General features: G+C 41.0%; 1 protein-coding gene across 2 annotated transcripts; it reads left to right on the top strand.

The window, feature by feature from the left end:
- als2b (alsin Rho guanine nucleotide exchange factor ALS2 b) lies at positions 1-19,179 on the top strand. Of its 2 annotated transcripts, none has more exons than XM_053314349.1 (34): positions 1-104; positions 1,018-1,090; positions 1,896-2,041; positions 2,545-3,509; positions 4,064-4,382; positions 6,685-6,859; positions 7,023-7,119; positions 7,209-7,286; positions 7,378-7,608; positions 7,987-8,158; positions 8,274-8,463; positions 8,546-8,611; positions 8,700-8,862; positions 9,626-9,757; positions 9,880-10,008; positions 12,926-12,996; positions 13,249-13,315; positions 13,719-13,921; positions 14,007-14,072; positions 14,162-14,260; positions 14,369-14,533; positions 14,626-14,737; positions 15,164-15,241; positions 15,331-15,464; positions 15,563-15,727; positions 15,829-15,946; positions 16,314-16,471; positions 16,679-16,795; positions 16,899-17,075; positions 17,170-17,227; positions 17,308-17,369; positions 17,509-17,658; positions 18,357-18,453; positions 18,740-19,179. In XM_053314349.1, the coding sequence occupies exons 2-34, from the start codon at positions 1,071-1,073 to the stop codon at positions 18,776-18,778; spliced, it is 5,019 nt and encodes a 1,672-aa protein (XP_053170324.1). In that variant the 5' UTR covers positions 1-104; positions 1,018-1,070; the 3' UTR covers positions 18,779-19,179. The 2 variants fall into 2 exon arrangements, with proteins under 2 accessions (XP_053170324.1, XP_053170323.1); XM_053314348.1 differs by having other exon boundaries at positions 4,064-4,427.
- Positions 19,180-22,961: the final 3,782 nt, after the last annotated feature.

The following is a 22,961-nucleotide window of genomic DNA, read 5'->3' as shown; positions in this document are numbered from 1 at the left end:
AAACAACCGGCTGCGTTTAGCTGCTAAAAACCGAGTTAATAGACGAGTTTAACATCATTTACTGTAAGTTTACACCTTCAGGGACTGGAGACAAGAAGCAGCTGGTGAGATAAACTCTTCATTTACCAACACATGCAGAAGAAACACCTGTAGTTGTGTTTTTAGGGAAGGTTTGGTGCTAAGTTAGCTGGATTGATTAGCTTCTGGTAGCTAAGATTAACCTTAAATGGGGCTTTTACCAGAAGATAAATAGATGGTATGTTGCACAAACTACCTGCAGAACTGAAATTAGCCCCTTAAAGCATTTTTAAATCCAGGTTAAAAACATTTCTCTTTTCATGTGCTAATGATGGAGCTCTTATTTTAAAGCACTTTCACTTTTAATCTTTCATTTGCACTATATGTCCTTTTAATGAGTTTAAAGGAAATCATTATTTTATGCAGCAAACTTATATTTTATGCTCTATTTTAGTCTATTTTTTATTTTATTTTTCTCTCTTTCTATTTTTCTGTACTTTAATTCTTAATTTTTTATTTTTAAGTAGGGTTTTTTGTTTTTAATTGTATGTTTTTATGCTCTTTGTTTCCAATTCTTACTGTTAAGTGTTTTGTGTATATGTAAAGCACACTGAGTTGCCCCTGGGTGTGAAATGCACTATATAAATAAAGCTGCCTTGCCTTGTTGTTTAACCACAAGTCAAACACAGAGAGAAACACCTGCAAGAAAATGCTTGTAAAACTCCTAAACTCTCACATTTAAGAGCATTTTTTGGGAGTCTTCTACTAAAGCACGTCTACAGGAAGTTTCTATTCGCTGTAAATGATTGTAAAACAAAATGAAACTATAGCTGCTTCCATTTATGACATTTGACCTGGTTTCTTTATCTGAGTGTTTCCCGGGGTTTCCAGTAGGTAAACAGGTTTAAGGTGAATCATCGTGATCACTGTTTAGTTTGCAATTGCCAGCAAAATGTCACATAATGAGGTGTGTGTTGTGTCTATTTTATTTGATCATAGGTTTGTGTGCAGCAGTGATGACATGCTGATGGAGGATTAAAACCCCCCTACTGATGGAAACCCAGAGGAAGAGGTGGGTTCTTGTTCAAATCCTCCTAAAAGTGGATTCATCTGCTCTCTCTCTCAGTCCTCTGCTCTGCTGTCTGGTTGTGATCACCATGTGACAGCGCCTACGGATCTGCTCACTTCTGCTTTCACCCACAAAAACATCTGTTGTTCCAATGTAATCCTGCACACAGGAGGAGGAAGAAGAAAGGGAGGAAGGGAAATAAAGAGAGGGGAAGAAACACCAAACAACCAAACAAACACTGAGGGGACACTGCTGGCTGTTTTTTTTGTTTGCTTTGTCAGCCACCCACACACACGTCTCCGTCTCTAATCTCTCTCTTCTTCAGATGTTATAATTGTTGTTTTTTCTTTCAGTACTTTCACCGGAGTCCTTCACAAAATTTGAGCTTTTTTTTGTTTAAAGAACATTATGTTCCCATATCTCAGAGACACATTTCTGCCTTTAAAATGTTGAAGCATGAAGATTTATTTTATATGTTTCTTCTTGAACACAATATCTGCATGAATGAATTAATCCTACTATGCCTCATATATCTTTGTTCTATTGTCCAAAAACCTTTAAAATTAACATGAATCTTGCAACAGATGACATATTCCTTTTATTGTGAGGAATAAGGCCACTGTAGTTTATTTATAATCAGTCTCACATACTCGATATTACATAATTAACCTCTAAAAATAGTCCTCAACAAATGCAACCAACTCCTCCTGTGTACTGATCCTAATACTGATATTTGTGACAAGCATCAGCCTGATCATTAACTCTAATATCTCTTCTCATTATGTGTCGGACTACGTTGATCTCTCAGCTCTGTGGATGACGGCGGCGGAGAGCGAGGCCTGCTCCACACCTGGAGGGGCTACTCGTACAGCGTCACCCCCGACAGGCTGCTCCTCCCTCGGCCCGTCCTGCAGGTCGCTCTGGGCACGCGGCACGGAGTCCTGCTGGTGGAAGGTGAGAGGAAACATTATTAATATGTTATCATGTAAAGAGTTGCTCCATTTTCTCCGTCTGATGTAGTAGTAGTGTTTATTCAGTCATCACAACACAACAAAGAGTATATAGATTTTAAATAACAGCTTAAAGTAATTAATGTATGATGTTAATGACTGAAAAGGTTATCATCTATGCCTATCCTTTATAAAATCCCACATTAAATTAAGCTCCCCACCAAAAAATGATAATGAAAAAAGAAAAGACTACCTATGTCAATGTGTAACTCTCAAAAATAGCCCTATAAGCCCTTTGTTTGAAAATCATTAGTCAGTATTGATCAAGATAAATTCTGATATTAATAATTACTTTTACTTCAAATGTGACTTTAATAATTAATTGATTCATTAAAGGAGGTCTGGATTGATTTGGTTAAATTTTTCTGCTGTCAGGTGGAAAAAAAAGTTCCTTCAAACTTTTCCAGAACTGAAAAAACTTTGTTCCTCTTTAAATTCTCACTTCAGGAGGACAGGTGTACAGTTTTGGGGAGTTGCCATGGAAACAGAGTCAAGTCCCCGAGGTGGCGAAACCCACCTTGGAGAGCGCTCTGAGCGGCCAGCGTGTGGTCGCCGTGGCAGCCGGGAGCTTCCACAGCGGGGCGATAACGGAGGATGGTGGAGTCCACATGTGGGGGGACAACGGCGCGGGGCAGTGCGGCCTGTCGGGTCTCACCTCCGTCCCAAACCCGACTCCCGTGGCCCTGCTGGACTCTGACTCCAGCCCTCCGCAGACGGTGCCGGTGCTGGAGCTCGCCTGCGGGGAACAGCACACTCTGGCTCTGTCGGTGCAGCGGGAGGTTTGGGCGTGGGGGAGTGGCTGCCAGCTGGGACTCAACGTCTCCGTCTTTCCTGTGTGGAAGCCGCAGAAGGTGGAGCACTTAGCTGGCAGGTATGTGCTCCAGGTGGCGTGCGGGGCCTCGCACAGCCTGGCTCTGGTGCGCTGCCTGGGACCCCTGGATGTCCACCGGCCCCCCGTGGACAAATGCGGACAGTGTAACCAGCTGCTGTACACCATGACAGACAAAGAGGACCATGTCATCATCTCTGACAGCCACTACTGCCCTCTCGGCGTGGAGCTGACGGAGGACGAGAGCAGGCTGGAGGCTCCGACTCAGACACAGGGGCTCAAAACGTCTCCGTCAGAGCCAGTCCTCCCCTCACACACCTCCACCTCAGGACCTGCTAATAACAGCGACGCCTCCCACACGCAGGACTCAGAGAAAGGAGAATCATCCTTGACTAACGGAGTGCCGCCCGGCTCAGACTCCGACCCCTCGGCTCAGTCCGCAGAGGGTAGCGGGGGCGCCGTCGCTGGGGTCAAAAACTCACCGTATCCAGACGAGCAGGCTGTGAAAGAATACCTGAGGAAACTGTCGGACACGAGTCAGGCAGAGCACATGGTTAAAGCTGGGGGGCTTCACTCTCTGCTGGTGAGTTTACTGAATATAAAGACTGATAAAAAGAAATGTAGCATCTTCTTTCACATGAGCACATTTACTCAAGACTAAGAGACAGAGAAATTCATATATTGTATGACAGAAAAATCAGACTTTAAAGACCAATACTGATACTGAGAATACTTAGAAAGGACTCACAATACAGTCTCATGCTTTTATTGTATGGGCCCTTTGGTAGACTCACAGATACAAGTTATTAGACTCTTTTCTACTTTTACTGTGCAAAATTTGACACTTTAAAGGTTGATATTGATACTGATAGTTTTCTTTAATCACACAAAAGACTTTGTTGAAATTTTAAGTATCATGTTTCAAACCCAATTTGGCTCTTTGTTAAGCACAGACATACTTTCGTTTTTAAAATGATGAAGAAATATTCACCGAGGCAAGTTTTTTTGGACTCATTATTACTTGATGACTTTTATAGTTAGCAGGTATCAGCAGTGCGTGACCTCATACTTAAACATAGCACATCATTTTTCTAGATCTGTGTTTTTATATCTGACTCTCCTTTTCTTCTCTTCCAGCCTTCAACAGGAAGAGAAACCGGCTCGGCGCTCAATAACCTTGTGGCCTCCTGCGCCTCGGCAGTCGGCGAGCGGGTCGCCTCCACCTACGAGGCGTTGTCCCTCAAGAAGATGATGAACTTCTACCTCCCCTCAGGTGCGTCCAGGTCAGGTGGGCCGGCCGGGATCACGGGGGCGGCAGTCAACGACAACACCACCGAGCGAGTCCGTCAGGAGGACTCCGTGCAGACCAAGAAGAGCTCGAGCACGGGCGACATCCGTGAGGAGGAGGCGGAAGGTCTGCGGCGGCGTCTCTCGCTCCCGGGACTCCTCTCACAGGGTAGATACGCTGTTCACCTCTTATCCTCCTCCTATAACCTGCTGCGTAAGTACGCCTTGCGCATGTGCAGGTCGATGTCAGTCTGTGCGTGTCTGTGTTTTTTCGCTGTCAGGCTTCTTCGACCTGTTTGTAAGCATGGCAACGGCTTCTTCTCGTGTCACAGTTTCACTTTATGCCAAATCTTTTCAATTCTGTGTACATCATCTCTCCTTACAACAACAAAAAAAAATTTAAAAAAAACACCATTTCAACCTCTTAATATTTCCCTAATATCAATTCCAGCTGTAATAAAACCTAATTTTAGAGCAGGACTCGAGCTTTGTTTCGTCTTTAGTGCTCGAGAATGCGACTCTTTTGCACGTCGCCTTAAAAGAGGGTTAGCTTGTGTGAATGGTCGCCTTTGTATGATTAAAAAAACACACACACACACAGAGAGGAATGCACAAAGGAATGCAGATTGATGCTTAGCCTCTAACTTAGTTTAGTTAATCTGCCTCCAGTGGAGCAGTCGGAGGTAACAGAGGGTGCGAGGTTGCAGTCAGAGCGTCTTTGAATCACCTTTTCTCTGCCTGACAGAGTTTTTTTTTTTTTTCCCCCCTGATCTAAAAAAAAAAAACCCATCAGAGGGCACAGAAGGATTTAGCTGATTTAATACAGCAGCTGGAAGGTTTTTGGGTGCGAAGAGAAGAAGAAGAAAGGATGCTGAGGAATACGTAAGCTATTCTGTATCCCCCCCCCACACCTCCAAACATGGATGAGTGGACTTTCCCGCTTTGTTCCCACCTTATCTTGTCATTAACCTGAGACCATTTGCTCCAGATTTCATCAGCTGCTTTTTTAAAGGACGTCAGACTCTGAGACCGAGGAGTTGGATTTGATGAGGAAACTGGGAACCGAATCCTGGAAACTCTCACGCAAGTAAAGAGAAAGTTTGTGTTCATTCGGGTAGGACACATGAAGAGAGTCAAACATCGTCCTCTACTTTAAAGCAACCAGATGAGCCAACAGCCAAAATCTTAACATACAGACTACATTATTATTATTATTACTATTAAAAGCTGAACATTACTGCTCGCACGCATCAGCTCAGCAGTCAAAGACTCTCCCTCCTTCATCGATGTCCTTGGGGCGACCAGATGACACCCAGCTGGAGGCCATGAGCGTGTGTGTGTGTGTGTGTGTGTGTGTGTGTGTGTGTGTGTGTGTGTGTGTTTTGTGTTTATTTTTGGAAATGTGCTTCTGTGCAACCTCAAGAGAGAGGAGATTATTTATTGTGTTCATCAGTCTTATAGTTTCCAGTAATAGAAAAAGACATTAACACGCATTCATCAGGATCTGGAAGGGAACACGTTGGGAGTTCACTGTCGAAAAGTTGGAATAAGTCTGAATGATAAGGGAATTAAATCTGCAAATCCACAAATATTGCATTTTTAAATTGGACTTTTCTTAAATGTTACACCCTTTTTAAGTAAGTATCTCTTATTACAGTCATATTAGGGTCTAAAATGTTGAAATAAATTGAATAATATTGCTTTGTACTTTCAAATAATCTATAAAAACCTGAAATAAAAGCCTTGATAATGAACATAGGAGGCAGTAACATTAATTACTACGTAAAACAATTTTAGTTGATGGGTAGAAACTGTTATTTCCTAATTCCTTATACCTAAAAAGAAGAGAAAATGGTTATTATTCCCTTCAGAATGTGCTTTTATGACCTGGACATGAATCTAAATGAATGTGTATTAATACTAAAGTGATATAAAAGTGATCATGAAAGATTTAAGAGTCAATAGTATTCCTACACCATCCTAACAGGTGATTCATATGTTGTTTTTTCTGACTTTATTTGATTGAAAAGGTGCAAATTCACCTTTTTGTCCCATTGGAAATATTCAAAATCTTACTGTCTGGGTCACAAAAGCTAAGTTTGAAGGGTATACCACTTACTACATAGCAGCTATACATCATTAAATAGAACAAAATGATATTAAAGAAGAAAAAAACAGGTTGATTTCTCTTTCTAGTTGTATCTCATATCAGTGTTTGCTCCGTCTGCTGCTGCCTGCGGGCTTCACCTCATTGTTTGTCTGTTTGTATGATCGCATGTTTCTCTGTTTGATGTGACCTGGCTGGTGTGATGTTGATGTCACTTTATATGCTACTGAACTTTGCAGGTTAAGGTGTTTTTCATTGTTTAAAAAAGAAGTTTAAGCCTAAATATGTCATGTCTGATTTAAGGCCTTAGAGACAAACACTAAAAGACAATCAGGAGAACTGTTTTCTTCCTCTGCACCCAAAGTGTCTCCGCGGCTGCTGAGGAAAGCCCATCGTCCCAAGATGCGTGCTGTGGCTCTCACCCCTTTGGGAGGGGCGGTCCCTGAGGCCCAGGAGGTGCTGCCCACCCTGCAGACGGAGGTGTGGAGCTGGGGCCACGGAGAGCACGGGCAGCTGGGCCACGGAGACAACCTGGCCAGGTAGGACTCAATAAGTGCTTGTAAGTTAAAGAATGAGATTTAAAAAGGTATAACATGGGAGAAAGTTGTTCTGTATACCAGATTAGTTTAGTTTAGTCATATAAAGGGATAGAATGACTTGATATTGTTGATATTTCCTAATTCTGTAAGATTTTTCTTGCAGATTACAGCCGCTGTGCATCAAAAGTCTCAACAATAAGGAGGTGGTACGAGTGGCGGCCGGCGCTAATCACTCCCTCGCTCTGACGGCTCAGTCGCAGGTCAGTCAGCAGCTTCACATGTAGTTTTTAATGCTCAGCTGATGAGTGCAGGATGATCTTACATGTCTATTTGTGTTTCTCCCTCCCAGGTGTTCTCATGGGGGAGTAACAGCTCCGGTCAGCTGGGTCACATGGAGTCGCCTAGCACGGTTCCCCGCCTGGCCAAGGTAAAGAAAACCATCTTAACCATCCATATAAACACATACATTTATAAAACCTTCAACTTCATGCTTTTATGACACCAACTTCTCCACCCAGCTGTCGGAGGGTATCCGGGTCTGGGACGTGAGCGCAGGAGAGAGACACACCCTCCTGCTGGCTGACGGAGACTGCATCCAGCCCATCATTTATTACAGCGGACAGCAGGTGAAGGAGGGAGCGGAGGAGAACATCACCAAGGAGACAGCTCAGCGGGAGGAAGAGGAGGAAGGGGAGGAGCGAGCAGGGGGTTACACCCAACAGCCTGTACTGCTCCCCTTCTGCATGAACGTAAGGAAACTGGTTTTGGTTTTATAGGAACATTAAACATGGACATGCTGAAATGTAAAGAGAATATAAAATTGGTACAGTAGAGTATTTATATGGGTTTTTAAGCCAAGAAATATGCACATAAAAGGAAGAATAAATGATGCAGGAGTCTGAAAAATAAGATATAAGACATAATATTTGCTTATTTGTGTAAATTTGGGCAACAAAATTATATACAGCATCACATATTTACACATAATTTGTACTTTTTTGATGCTAGTGAGATTTAAATGCCAGGATTGGTGCAAAAATGTGCATAATTAATTGTGTGTGTATGTGTGTGTGTGTGTGTGTGTGTGTGTGTGTGTGTGTGTGTGTGTGTGTGTGTGTGTGTTCCAGCTGGGTTATGTGAGCAGTGTGTACGCAGGCGGCCGGCGGTGCATTGCGCTCTCCGACAAGAACGTGATGGGTTTCATCAACAGCCTTCACGAGCTGGGATCAGCCGAGAGGAAGTTCTACTGCAAGCTGTGTAACATCAAGACGCAGATAGTGCGCCCCCTGCTGGAGCTGGGTAAGACAGCACAGACACAGAGGGGGGGAGGGGGGGGGGGGGGGGGGGGGGTTATAAAACAACAAGGAAACGATAGAAGTTAACGCTTTGATTTTGTGATTTTGTGTCTCTGCAGAATCTCTGAGCTCAGTCCTCGGCCCGGTGCTCCTCGGCCTCCTGCAGACGCTGGCGGGTCGGTTCAGCCTCTTGTGTCACCTGACCGGGCAGCACGCCGCCAGCCTCACATCCAACCTGCGCCGCGGCCGCGATGTCAAGAGCCTGCTCATCCTCGACCATGCAGACATCTTCCTCGACTCCTATAACGAGTACGTGCTCACAGGCAGACTTTGGTTATGTGTAGGCGTCAAAACGTATTCTTATTATACTTATTCTAATCTCTTCTTAAAGATACTGCACCATTCTGGGGAACTTCCAGGTGATGGGAGGTTTCCAGGTCCTGACCAAACCCTCACTGTGAGTTCAGAGATTTGTCCCAAGCAGATAATCACTAAAGCAATGCAGAATGTTTTTTTAAATGATTTGTGGTTGTTTTCCTCTAAAGAGATTTCTTTGGGAAGAGTCCCGAGCTGCTGCAGAGGTTGGCAGAGTGCAGCGAGGAGAATCCCTCCATGGCCGACCTCCTGGTGGCGCTCTTCAGCCTCCCGACGCGACACCTGCACGAATATGGCCGGCTGCTCCTCAAACTGGCCACCTGCTTCGAAGTGGTAAGTGAATCAGACACAGGAGACAGACTTATGTTAATGATTGGATATTTTATTTACTATTATTGATCACTAATAGATCAATGAAGATTTTATTGTTTGATGTACTTTCCCTTTAGTCTTTAATTGATTTCCTTTTTATGGTTATTTCTACATTTAGATTGATACATTTGTCCAAAGCCACATTTCTTCCATCATTATTTTACATTTTTTAATCTTTTTTTATAATAAAAAATAATAATATAATAAATACATTTTTGGAATGCTTTAGTTTACAGATCCTGTAATATTATAATAAAATATTTAATATTTAATGTTTTTAAAGGAAGTACACCACCTGAAATTTGTTTTGGTTTTCCCTTAGATTAGACCAAATTACTTTTCAGAAACCATCCCAAACTTTTACAATCCTTTTTTGGAGATATTTCAAAATAAGAGGACTGATAACTGATTTTAAAAGGATAAAACATTTATTTTAAAGTTATTAAAAGCTTCAAAAATGTATGTATATTCCTTCTGTCTAAATCAATAGGATATTCCCTTTTTATAAACCCAGAAACCATCCCAAACTTTTACAATTACATGCTGCATCCTTTTTTGGAGATATTTCAAAATAAGAGGACTGATAACTGATTTTAAAAGGATAAAACATTTATTTGAAAGTTGTTAAAAGCCTCAAACATGTAAAATCAATAGGATCTGCCCTCTTTATAACCCCACACTGCATGTTTGACTGTATTATTAGTAGTATCTGTGTGTGTTTCAGAGCTCTGATGACTACCAGCGGCTACAGGACAACTGCTCCAAGTTTGAAGCTATGGTCCTTCAGCTGAAGAGAAAAAGAAAGGAAGCAGAGTACACCTTCCACTTCTGGAAGAGTTTCCCAGGAAAGATGACGGTAAACCCGCTGAACGTTTTGTATAGTAGTGAGTCCTCGAGGTCTCGCATGACACACGTGGTGCTGTCACACATACATGTATAATGGCTGAATGGCTGAATGGCGTCTTTGTGTGCCGTCAGGACTCTCTGCGGAAGCCTCACCGCCGGCTCATCTGTGAGAGCAGCAACAAAGCTCTGACCCTGCAGAACGCCGGCAGGTTCTCCGTCAACTGGTTCATCCTCTTCAACGACGCTTTGGTCCACGCACAGGTCAGCAACACACACACACACACGCACACACACACACACACTCTTTCTCTTGTATGAAGCGCTTCATATTTTAGACACTGTAACTTGGTGTGTTTCAAGCGTTTGTGTGTGCTTGCCTCCGTGCTGTCAGGGCGTGGCGCCTTGTAAAAATCTTGTAAGTATGCAGCCAGCAGCGAATCTCAATGCAGCGACCCCTCTCCTCTTACCCCCCCTCCTACCCCTTCCCCCTTTCCTCTTCTGTTTGTGTGTGTGTAGGGCTTAGGGCTCTGTGTCATAGAAATCAACCCTGCAGGAGATGATTCACATTTATAAACACACATCCTCTAAATAACCTGCTAATAAAAATTGTGCTACTATGAATAATTAATCTGCAGAATATTTTAATGATTAATTGGTTGTTTTAGCTGTAAAATATATTATTTCCTCAGCCTTTCAAATGTCTGACCAACACATCAGAACACAAAGATACTCAGTTTAATATCATGTCTGACAAGGAAACGCATTAAATTCTCACATCTGAGATAGAAATGTTTGGGATTTTTGCAGATTACTCTTCTCTCGATCTACTAATCAATTATTTGAGCTCTTAAGTCATAGCTGGACTTTCATGACACTTGAATATGAATGAGACTGAGCTAGTAATACCAGTAGTAATAGCAGACTCTACTTAGTTTCTTTTGTATAAACCAGGATTAATAATTAAACTTAGTAGCAGTGTAGTATTTCACACTTTCTCAATTGAATCAAACATCACAAACTCATGCAGTGACAATTGATTTAAACCTATATAATGTTATTTTTAATTCTAACCAAGTTCCCTGAGTTTCTGAATGGTGAATGAAGACATATTTCCAAAGATGTAAAATATATCTAAATATTTCCATTTGATGGTAAGATGTTATTCTGGATATTGAGTATAACGTCATACAGTTCATACAGAATATATATGAGACTGTAAGAAAATGAAGAATACTGAAAGATGATATTTAAACTATTTTAAGTTAAATAACCCTAAAATGCACCAGTCTGTCTCACACAACATATAAGAGCAGAGTTACTCCAGAAAACACACTGAAGAGCCATTGTTGCAGTTTCAAGCTTTCACTTTTACTTGTATTTACTCCGCTTTGCTCTGCTTGCTCCTGATGATACTTTATAAAGTAAAATTCAAAGCGCGCAACAATGCATTTTTTTGGAGTATTTTTTACTCTTATATCTCTATAAATATATCAGCAGTGATACGCAGCCCTATCCCCTCCACCCCTCCACCGCTCCACCGCTCCTCTGCCTGCTCTCTACCTGAAGGAGACTGCAACTATAACCGAGACACTGTTCATGCTGAAATTCAACAGATAAACACATAAACCTGCTGGAATGACGATCCTGTCACTTCAGTGTATTGTTCGAGGTGATATAAGCTTCATTTTTATCCCTTGATTCTTACTGTTGGCTCGCATTTAAATAGAAATCTGGCCACATGATCTGAAAGGAGACAATAAGCCTCAATTTAGCTGAAACAGCTATTTTCTATAATCGCCGCAGTTTCCTTCCCTTTCTCCTGTTTGTCTTCATTTTTTCCCCTTTTCTCTCTTTTTTCCAGTCTGCACCAGTCATGTGCTTTTTGTCCTGCACTTTCCAACCCCCCCCCCCCCCCCCTCCTCCTCCTCTTCCTCCTCCTCCTCCCTGACCGTGTGACTCCTGCCTTGACTCTCATTCTGTCATTGTTTTAAAAATATTTGAGCGCTCTGTGCTGTAAAATGCTCAAATCTGGGGTTGAAAAAGTTTTATTATTAATGTAACTGACAGGAAAAGATTTGATAATTTCTTGTGATGTGAATCTGTACATCTGTATGATGCTGGGAAATACTGTCTGAGCATGCATGAGTGACTCTTTAAAGATAATTATCAACAAAATGCATCATCTTAATTAGTCTGAAAGTGTTAACCAGTCACAACTTTATCATTTTAACACCCCCTGGCCAATTTTAGAAGCCTAAATTAATGTAAGAGTTGTATATTATTTGCTGAAACTGAAGAAAGAGGTGTATTTATCAAGAAAATCTCTCCTATATAGAGCAAAAGTGATCACATGTTCAGGGAGGAGCAGCCAATCACACACTATAATTTAACCTTCCTCTGTTTAAAGTCTTCATATTTTCTCAATGATGATATTCTCCAAAGACCTGTAAGTCTATATTATAATATTTTCACAATAAAATCTTGAGTATTTCCTGTAAAGCATAGTCTGAAACCTTTTATAAATAGGAGTGAAATCATAAGAAAATGTCTATAAAAAGGAGAAAAGAGGATCAACAGTGAAAAATCCAGACTGAACAGTTTCATGGAGATTAAAACAGGATCAATAGCAGCTTTATTATTTGTCATATGTACCTTTCAATGAAGGGAAAAGTGTCATAACATCTGGATTAAAAAAAAGGGGCTGCAACTAGCTGAGCTTATATCACCCTGTTATGAATAATACATCCAAAATGTAACTTTTAGCATTCAGATTTAGCACAATTTCTGCTATTTAATGTCACTAAAAAGAACAAATAAGATGTAGGAAGATTAAAAAATGGTGTTAAAGTCACTGAAATCATGACTGGTGATGTATTAAAAATAAAAATGTAGACTTATAATTGTGTGTAGTATAGTAGTTTATTTGTAGATTCTTTAAAATGCAGTTTTCTTGTTTATTATTGGAGTGATTTGCTAGAAACTCTTTAGTTCACCTGCTGTTTGTGTGTGAAGCCCGTATATATTTATATTATGGGCTCATTCATTCATAGCAGCTAAATAACAATGTTCCTTGTTTCTTCCTCTTTTATAAACACTCACTCTTTCCCTTCTTCCTTTTTTCTCCCTTCTCTCCTTGCTTTCTCTTTCTTTCCTTATATTTATCTTTCCTCTCCTCCAGTTCTCCACCCATCATGTCTTTCCATTGGCGACGCTGTGGGTGGAGCCGATCCCAGAGGAGAACACTGGCATGTGAGTCCGTCACGTCACATTTTTATACATTTGTTTTTGTGGAATTATAGAGAAGTAATTTCCTGATTTAGGTTGCAGAAAACTTATTAGATATGTTTCATTATAGTAATTAATTTGAATATGTAACTCAATTAATTATATGAAATTTGAAAGGCATGAATGAATTGTACTCGTACTTATTTGTTACTGTGTGTGTGTGTGTGTGTGTGTGTGTGTGTGTGTGTGTGTGTGTGTGTGTCTCTGTTTGTGTAGATATGGGTTAAAGGTGATCACACCAGAGGAGACGTTCACCCTGCTCGCCTGCTCTCCGATGGAGAAGGTAAACTCACTTTCAGTGCTTCTGATTGGATAGAATAGTGTTTTTTGGTAGCTAATACAGACATTAAAGCAGCTCTAATCATTATTTTTATAATGACAACAGATCACATGATGACTTTTATGTGAAAGGAGTTGCTCATAGTGATAAATCAACAGATAATTATCACCTGACTTGTACGGACATTTCAACATCTTTCAGCTAATTGTTTTGGTGTGAAAATTCACTCTTTTGTTTCACACTCATCTGCCTCATTTTCTACAACATCATACAGATTTTTACAGAGAAGAAACTCTTTAAAAAAAAACAAATCTGCTAGTCAGAATAGGTGCCCATGTATCAGCTAAAGAGCCAGATAAAGGAAAGTGACTTGCTTATTTTCACTGCCCTGTGTTTGTGTTTGCAGGCTAAGTGGCTTCGCTCCATCAACCAGGCGGTGGACCAGGCGCTGAACGGAGCGGGGCAGGACACAGCGTCCGTCAGCTCGGGGTCGAGCCAGAAGTTAGAGCCTCCCATCTCCAGGACTGCCTCGTACACCTTCTACAAGGACGGGCGACTGAAAGAGGCGATATACGACGGCCGCTGGCTGGCCGGGAAGCCCAACGGGAGGTAGAGCAAATAAACTGTCTGTCTGTGAATGTTTTAAATATTGGTATTGATTCAAATTGATTGGGATTGATTGGTTGTCTTTTAGGGGAGTGTTAAAGTGGCCTGATGGGAGAATATACACCGGGACGTTTAAGAATGGACTAGAAGACGGGTGAGTGTTAGTCATCAACATCTGTCGTGAGATGAAGCACAAGTTTATCTTCTTTCATCCTCTTAAATAAATCTTTGTGTCTGTTTCAGTTTTGGTGAATTTGTGGCTCCCAATAAGACACTTAACAAGAACGATCAGTATCAGGGTCACTGGAAGGATGGAAAGATGCACGGCTTGGGGACGTACAGGTGAGGGTGTGTTTTATTGTGAAAATACGTTTAGAAAACTAGTATGAAAGGAAGAGAATCAAGTGCAAGAAGAGGCTTAAAACAGGCCTTCTTTTCCTCCGTCTGCAGATATGCCAGCGGTGAGGTTTACGACGGATCCTTCCAGGACGGCATGCGGCACGGACACGGCATGCTACGCAGCGGCAAGCTCAACACCTCTTCCCCCAGCGTCTTCATCGGCCAGTGGATCCACGACAAGAAGACGGGCTACGGAGTCTTTGACGATATCACCAAGTACGCCTCCGTCTCACATGCTCATGTAGAGGAAACCATGACCACAGATCTGCTGTTTTAAGTGACGTCCATGTGTCTGTTTTTGTCTTCAGAGGAGAGAAGTACATGGGGATGTGGCAGGATCATCTGCGGCTGGGCACCGGGGTCGTCGTCACTCAGTTTGGCCTTTACTACGAGGGAGTCTTCAAAGATAATAAAATGATGGTGAGACCAGAAGGAAACGAGCATTTCTGTATCCTGTAGTTTGACTTAGAAGCTTTTACAGCCAAGAGGGAAAATAGGGGAGTGTAAAATATTTTCAAAGTCACAGACAAATCGGATAAAAATGCGTGAAAAAGAAGATATGACACACTTAAGGCGCAGTTTAATCATCACAGATGATAGGGTTAGGGTTAGGGTTAGGGTTAGGGTTAGGGTTAACATTCGACAGTGTATTTCTGAGCATAGTTCTTGCTCAAAACCACAAAATCCTGTGCCCAAGAGCTGTTTTTATACTTTATATTTAGTCTCACTGGGTCTGTACAGCTTTAGAAATGTCATTTAGGATACAAAGGACAAGCTGGAGAGGACATTTGAGAGATTAGAAGAAGAGAAAAAGGGATTGAAGAGAAGGATTTTGTCTCTTTTTAGGGCACCGGGATTCTCCTGTCAGAGGATGACACCACATACGAGGGGGAGTTCTCTGATGATTGGACCCTCAGTGGAAAGGTGACTAATGATCATACAAACACATAGAATGAACAGATATGTCTTAAATCACTGAAATGTGCATTAATTACTTGTTTGCTGCTTCTCAGGGTGTGCTGACCATGGCGAATAGCGACTACCTGGAGGGCTCCTTCAGCGGGGAATGGGGCTCCGGCCTCAAAGTGACGGGCTCCTACTTCAAACCTCATCTGTTCGACACTGACAAGGAGAAAACCCGAGCTGTGTAAGCTGCTGAGTCAGAAACATCCAGAAAAAGAAGAAAAAAAAACACCTAATAGGATTTTTTAATTAAACTTTCTTTCTTGGTGTGTGATGTTGCAGGAAGTTGGGGCGTCTGTGTGTGTGTGCGGAGGATAAGTGGCATGCCGTGTTTGAGGAGTGTTGGAGTCAGCTGGGCTGCGAGGCATCGGGCCAAGGAGACACTTTGAAGGCGTGGGAGAACATCGCCGTGGCTCTCACCGCCAGCCGACGACACATCGAGCTCAGGTACACACATTTACTGGTCGTCTGCCTTTTGGTTTCTTCTTATCAGCAACTAAACTACATCAATGAGCAAGTATAAGCATCTTTTTATCTGTGTGTGTCAGTCCGGAGATGTTGTCTCGGAGTCACAGCAAGACTTTGGAGAGTTTGGAGGTGATCCCGCAGCACGTAGGACCCATCAACATGGAGAGATACAACACCATTCGCCTTTATCTCATCAAGGTGAGCTCATCCAACAATTCTTTTTTTCTCCTGTAGTGCGGATAAATGACAAATATTTTCCACACATCAAACCTGAATGTAGTTTTAGATTATTTTATACTCCCATCAGACTGAAATCAACAAGTTCAAACCTGATCTGTGGATGTTTTGGTGATTTTCTCAGAAGCAAATTGTAGGATTTCCATTCAAATCATGTCTTAATAATTAAAAACAGCTCACTTTTAAAGCAAATGTGATTTAAGTTTCCTACATTAAGCAGTAAGACACCTGAACTCACTCAATTCTATTAAAGAAGTAGCTCTAAACATACTGATTATTTTGCCTGCCTCATCTCCGCTCATCATTTTTCTTCCTCTCGCTCCTCCAGGCGTGCGACACTCCGCTGCACCCTCTGGGCCGGCTCGTTGAAACCCTGGTGGCGGTCTACAGGATGACCTACGTGGGCGTCGGAGCCAACCGTCGCCTCCTGCCTCAGGCTGTCAACGAGATCAAGTCGTACCTCTTCCGCATCTTCCAGATCGTCAGGTGGTTTGCAAACAATAACCTACTGCATACAGCTTAATGTAATATTCATGGGCTGAATGTTAGAGCATATATCGATTAATTGATTTAGTAAAGAATTTAAAAAAGAGAGAAGCTGATTTTTGATGTTTTTTAACTCTTATATAGTATCTTCAATAGCTTAAATTCTTGTTGTTTATTAATATTATTTGTTTTTGCATGCTGTTGTAGGTTTCTGTTCCCAGACCTGCCAGAAGAGGGCGGTGTAATCCCAGAGCCGACCACCAACATCCAGGATAAAACCGATCCAGACTCCTCTGAAGCCTCGCTGGATTCACCAAAGCCAAGGTAGACACCAAGCTAGTGTCCCTTTTGAAGCTTTTCAGGGGGTCAAACAGCCCACATTAATCTTTCCTGTGCCCCCCCCCCCCCCCTCCTCCTCCCTTTCCAGCCGTGTGGTGAGCAGCTCGGGTCTGCTGCTTCCCGTCCTGCTCCCTCGTCTCTACCCGCCTCTCTTTACCCTCTACGCTCTGGACAAGGAGAAAGAGGACGACGTTTACTGGGAGTGCGTCCTCCGCCTCAACAAGCAGCCTGACATGGCTCTGCTCGCCTTCCTCGGCGTCCAGCAGTACGTCACACACACGGAGAAACCAAACACGAGAGTCAAACTTAATTTTGTCTATTTTGTGTACAAATCCTTTTTTTTTTTTTATTTCTCTCAGGAAGTTCTGGCCTGTTTCCTTCTCCGTCTCCATGCCTGTGCTGGGAGAGAGGCAGCAGGTAGGATTTTATTAGTTTCATTCTTAATAGTCACACATTGGTTGAACCAGTATCAGTAAACACATTTTATCCTCCTCCAGGTTCTCTCCAGCACTAAAGACGCCTGCTTTGCCACCGCAGTAGAGACACTACAGCAGATCAGGTGAGTTTTTCATCTTAAATAAACTCCATATTTACATTAAAATCAGTTTGAGCCCGTTTTTATTTTCTATAATGAAGAAACAGTCAATTGATTTATAGATACATTAAGTTTCTGTGTTGTTTTTTGTTTGTTTTTGCAGCACAACTTTCACCCCGTCTGATAAGCTGCAGGTCATCAAGATCACCTTCGAGGAAATCACACAGGAAGTGCAGTCGCTGCTGAAGCAGGACTTCCTGTGGTCCATGGACGACCTCTTCCCCGTCTTCCTCTACGTGGTGCTGCGTGCTCGGTCAGCCACAAACAAGAAATAAACACACACATATATTTAAGTACATGTACACATATACGTATAATGAGGAAGTGGTGACAAAGAGGAAGTTATTTTGTTGTGGGTTGGTGTGAATATTCTACACATATACACTAATAAGTCACTTCATTCATTTGCTGGTGATTCATTTGTGGTCTTAAATTATAGTGAACTGATTATTTTAGACTAAACAAGACTTTATTTACTGTTACCTGATGTTTTAGAGACCAAATTATTAACTGCTTTATCAAGAAAATGATCGGCAGGTTAATCAATCATGAAAATAAAGAGGATTAGAAGATCAAGAGATTATTAATTTATTCTCAAAAATGTCACAAAACACTCTAGTTCTGAAATATGAGGTTTAAAGTTGGAGGAAACACATCTGCAACAATTAATCACTAATTTGAAGAAAATTATATTCTTTGCTATTTTGATTATTGCAAAAAAAATGCATTTTCAGGTTTTTCAATGTAAGAATGAACCACTTGTCTTAAATTATAGCAGACAAGACATTTTTTACTGTTATCTGATGTTTTATAGATCAAACTATTAACTGCTTTATCAAGAAAATTATAGGCAGATTAATTAATTATGAGAACAAACATTAGTTTCAGAATCTCTAAATCTCCTAAAACCAGATTTTTCACAGTTTTTGTTTTATTATTTATTTTCCTCAGAATCAGGAACCTCGGGTCTGAAGTCAGTCTGATCGAGGACCTGATGGACCCCTGCGTCCAACATGGAGAGCATGGGATCATGTTCACCACGCTAAAGGTAAACACATACGCACATACACACACACACACACACACACACACACACACACTGCAGCACTTTATTGTGAAGGAGGTCCTCCAGTTTCCTGTGATTATAGGGAAATAGAGACAATGTTCAGTCACACAGTGGATATATAAAGAGAAATGTGCAGCACTGGACTTAATGAATCAAATCATTAACTCCACTTGGATCATTATCGTAACTCGTGTACATAAAGTTGAATTAACATGAAACTCAACACAAACTTCCAGCTAAGACTATCATGTTTCCTCTCCACCTCCAGGCCTGTTACTACCAGATCCAGCATGAGAAGGTCCACTAAGGCGGCTGAGTCGATCTTCCTCTGTTATCTTCAAGCTGCTGCCCTTCCTCTTCATCCTCCTCTACATCCTCCTCTTCCTCCTCCTCCACCCCTCCCCCTAAAACAGCCAATCAGCGGCCCAGGATCAGCGAGATCCCTGGATGACAGATGTATGCCGCGGCCAACGGGAGGCGGAGGATCATACGAACAGGTTGCAGTCGGCTCCATCTGCTGCTGCTATGGAGACGGGAACACCTCCTCCTCCCCCTCCTCCTCTCCTCTGACACACACATACACACTTTGCGGAGCTCTTTAACCTTTCAGCAACCCCCCCCCCCCCCCTCCGCAGACTCTTATCCACAGATCATGAAGGTACACATGTGAAAATACTGCCAGAGATGAGCCACTTCATTACCGTCCAGTGTAAAACGATGATGTAAGCCCACAGATGTCCTGAGTGGGCGGCGTTGTTACCTGGGAGGGAATTTAAGCTTCATACCAGTATTTTTGTTTTTGTTTTTGTTTTCTAAGTGCCAATACGACTGGGTTATGTTCTCCGGGTCTCTCACAGACCTAAGAAGGAAAAAAAAGACTTTTAAAAAGGCAGCGTGAGAAAAGATCTATGTACTCATCTGACAACACACGGAGAAACGTGTCGCCTCGTGTCGCCTCGTGAACCTGACAGACTTTTTAATTTGCTGACACGGACGTTTGTTAACAGCCGGGGTTTGATACTGTATTTATAACAAATCATGTTACAGCATGATGCATCAGGTTAATGCAAAACTAACCCTATAGCTGTTACTCTAAATGATGATGATCTTCTTTCTAACACCAGCTGGCAACCAAACACAGTTAAATGATGTTTTGGGGCTAAATTAGCCAGCGCAGACTCTCGTTTACAGCTACCTTTAAAAACTTTCCATTTTAAGAAGAAGAAGTAGCTGCTGGGAGGAAATAGTACAATCCAGCGTGACGTTAAACTGACACCTCGACTTATTTTTTTTTTGAAGATTGCAGCCGAAGAAAAGCAATCTTCAGATGAGTTGTTGACTTGAAAGCACACACGTTTAGCTTCCTCGACTTTAAAAAGATATTAAAGACGTAAATCATAGATGCTAAAATATCAGTTCTCTTTTTTTTTCGTGATGTATTAAAGTAAGTAAAACGTTTAGAGAGGGGAAAAAGCGGTTTTTTGAAAGACAATCTGAACACTGCTTGTGTAAAAGATTCAGTATTAATGATTCATTTCAGCAGAGGATGCACACAAGTCTGCAAAAGCTAAAACGATAGGAGGCTTAAAAATGGGATATTGAGCATGCAGTATTAAGACATATTTATTAAACATCATCACTGTCCAGATATGCTAAGGTAGAGTTTTCTAGATAAAATGAAGGATTAAATTCTCCTTTTATGCAAAACTTCTTCTCAAGCTTAAAAAAAACCCAAATCTGGCCAAAAAGCTCCAAATATGAACACTTCTCCTCCTAAAAAGTCGACTTTTTGGGGTTTTAAACTGCAACCTTCTCATCAGTATAAATCTTAAAACAGTGTTGAAGGAGAAGAAGATATTTTTTCTAGTATAAAGCAGACAACAGTGTTCAGTGCAGATTATTTTAGGCATCATTTCAGACTCTTCTAATATCCTAAAAACCTTCCTGATACATAAACTTCCGGATTTTCTTTTTATTATTCTCTGTGGGCTTAAATGCAAACATCGCTATAATAGATCTGAAGCTCACAGCTGGCTCGTCGGCGCCATCTGCTAACGCTAACTATTCTTTTTTTTTTTTTAAACCATTTGCAGCACAAACTGTCAGACATTGTTGCTTATTTCTGATTTGCGTCACACACACATGCCAGTTTATTATTATAAAAAAAAAGAGGAGAAAAAAAGGCTTAAGAGGGATTCAGTGGATGACCAAGCCTTTTTCTCTCTCTCTCTCTCTCTCTCTCTCTCTCTCTCTCCCTCTCTCTCTCTCTCTCTCTCTCTCTCCCTCTCTCTCTCTCTCTCTCTCTCTCCCTCTCTCTCTCTCTCTCTGTCTCTCTCTCTCTCTGTCTCTCTCTCTCTCTCTGTCTCTCTGTATCTCTCTCTCTCTCTGTCTCTCTCTCTCTCTCTTTCTCTCTCTCTCTCTCTGTGTCTCTCTGTCTCTCTCTCTCTTTTTTTTTTTTTTTTGATACCATAGCTTTTGTTTTCTCTCCACAACGGTTTAACAATAGTAAATCCAGTGGATCAGACTCATCTATATAGAGCGAGTAGATTTAGGTGAAGCTGCTGTTTCTCTGCAGGATTTAAAAAATAAAATCTGGGCAGAGTTACGGAGAAATTAGTATCAGACGGTTAGAGGAAATATTGAATTGAAAAGCTTCTGTTGCTCACTGCAGCTCGGGCCTTTGCTATTAAACCTTAAATAATATAAAGTAAAGTAAATCACTGAGGTTATTATATTTAAACTTGTTTCCCCCCTACACGTGTGATTCAGTTGTTTTAGCTTCATATTGCAGCTAAAAGTAGTTTTAATTTGCACATTTCTCTCACTTTAGAAGGACGGTGATGTCTCTCGTCCATCCCTGATTATTATTATGTGCCTGACACTTAAAAAGAAAGTGAAGCAATATATTGTATTTCCCAAGAAACATTCCCAAAATCATTTATTTCTATTTGATTCTTTTTGTATTTATTCTGTTGTGATTTTTTTTTTTTTTTTGTGATTCAACTATCATTTCACCAAAGCTCCTTTTAACACCTGAAGGCTGACTTTAGTTGCTGCTACCATTGAAACGAAGGATAAAATCATCTTTTTTAGTCCTTGAAATAACCGATGAAGCCCCTCACCAACCGAACTAAAGCAGAACACAATGTTTTAATGCTTAGAAAAAACCAACCTGACTGACTCTTGTTCTTGTGCTGTTTAAAACTCAAACTGATGGTTTCTGTGTGAAGATAATGTTGATAACTGACCGGTTAACTGACTGTACCTCAGCGCCCGTTTAACGACAGAGACGGGCTCAATTTACTGTGTGAAAGTTACTGTTGTTGTTGTTGTCGATGGACTCACATTACACCTGTGTGTCTTTTACATGATGTCAGATGTGTTGTACCTTTTAAAAATAATAATAACAAAGGGCAATAAACTCATTTGATGGACTCATTTTATCAGACCGGACCTTTTTTATATGGTGGCTACAGAACAATACTCTGGTTACAGCTTGTTAAATATAAGATTTACTGCTTTTCTCTGTTTTATATCAATGAAAACTGAATATATTTAGCATTTTGGAGATTTTTGAAGGTTGTGATGGACATTTTTTCCAATATATTTTGGTACTAAGCAACCAGAAAATGAGTCAAAAGTAATTTGCAGGTTAATAAATAATGTGAGGAGTTGTACTGTGCAGATTTGGAGAGGTTATGAAGATAAAGAAACAGGAAAATGTCTTTTCTTTCATTTTTTTAGTTGAAAAAAGCTGATAAATGTATAGCAGAAGAGGCACTATGGGGCAAAAACACTCTAGTTTGTCTGTTTTTAGATGTTTTGAAGATGTAACTTGGACTTTTGGAAGCTGTGATGAACATTTTTTCTACATATTTTAGCACTAAACAACCAAATAAGTAGTCATACATAAGAATCTGCAGCTACTGTGCAGACTTAGAGAGAAAAATATGTCTTTTCTTTCTTTTTTTGAGTTCTACTTCTGCTTCAATTTCACAAAGTAAATATTTCCTGAGATAAAACTGGAATTTATTGCAGTAAAAGAGTCACATTTCTTCACCCACAGCAGCTAAAATACACAATATTTGGTAAAATCAGACATCTTTAAGGGGAAATTAAGATGTATTTTTTCACTTTTAAATGCAGATGTTAACAGGAGTCACAGGTCAAAGGTGATGCTGACAAATCCTCTCAGAGTTGCTCTTTTTTTTTTTTTTTTTTTAGATTTAAGGAAGGCAGAGTTTCCTTGAGAATTAGAGCAGATTATTTTATTCCTGACAGATTTTTAGGAGCTTTTGCTGAATAAGTAAACCAGAGATCTCTTTATTTGAACATCATGTCCACTCATCAATGACTCCAGCTGTTGTAGCAGATCTTTTAATTACTCTCTAAACTCAACCTTCACCCTGTACTGTCCCCTTTTGACTTCTCCATCTAATTAATCACAGAAATAATCATTTTTTTCCCCTTTCGAAGACTTGTGAGTACAA

Source organism: Scomber japonicus, chromosome 24 (assembly GCF_027409825.1).
Source record: "Scomber japonicus isolate fScoJap1 chromosome 24, fScoJap1.pri, whole genome shotgun sequence".
NCBI lineage: Eukaryota > Metazoa > Chordata > Actinopteri > Scombriformes > Scombridae > Scomber > Scomber japonicus.
This window is presented reverse-complemented; position numbering and strand designations above follow the sequence as displayed.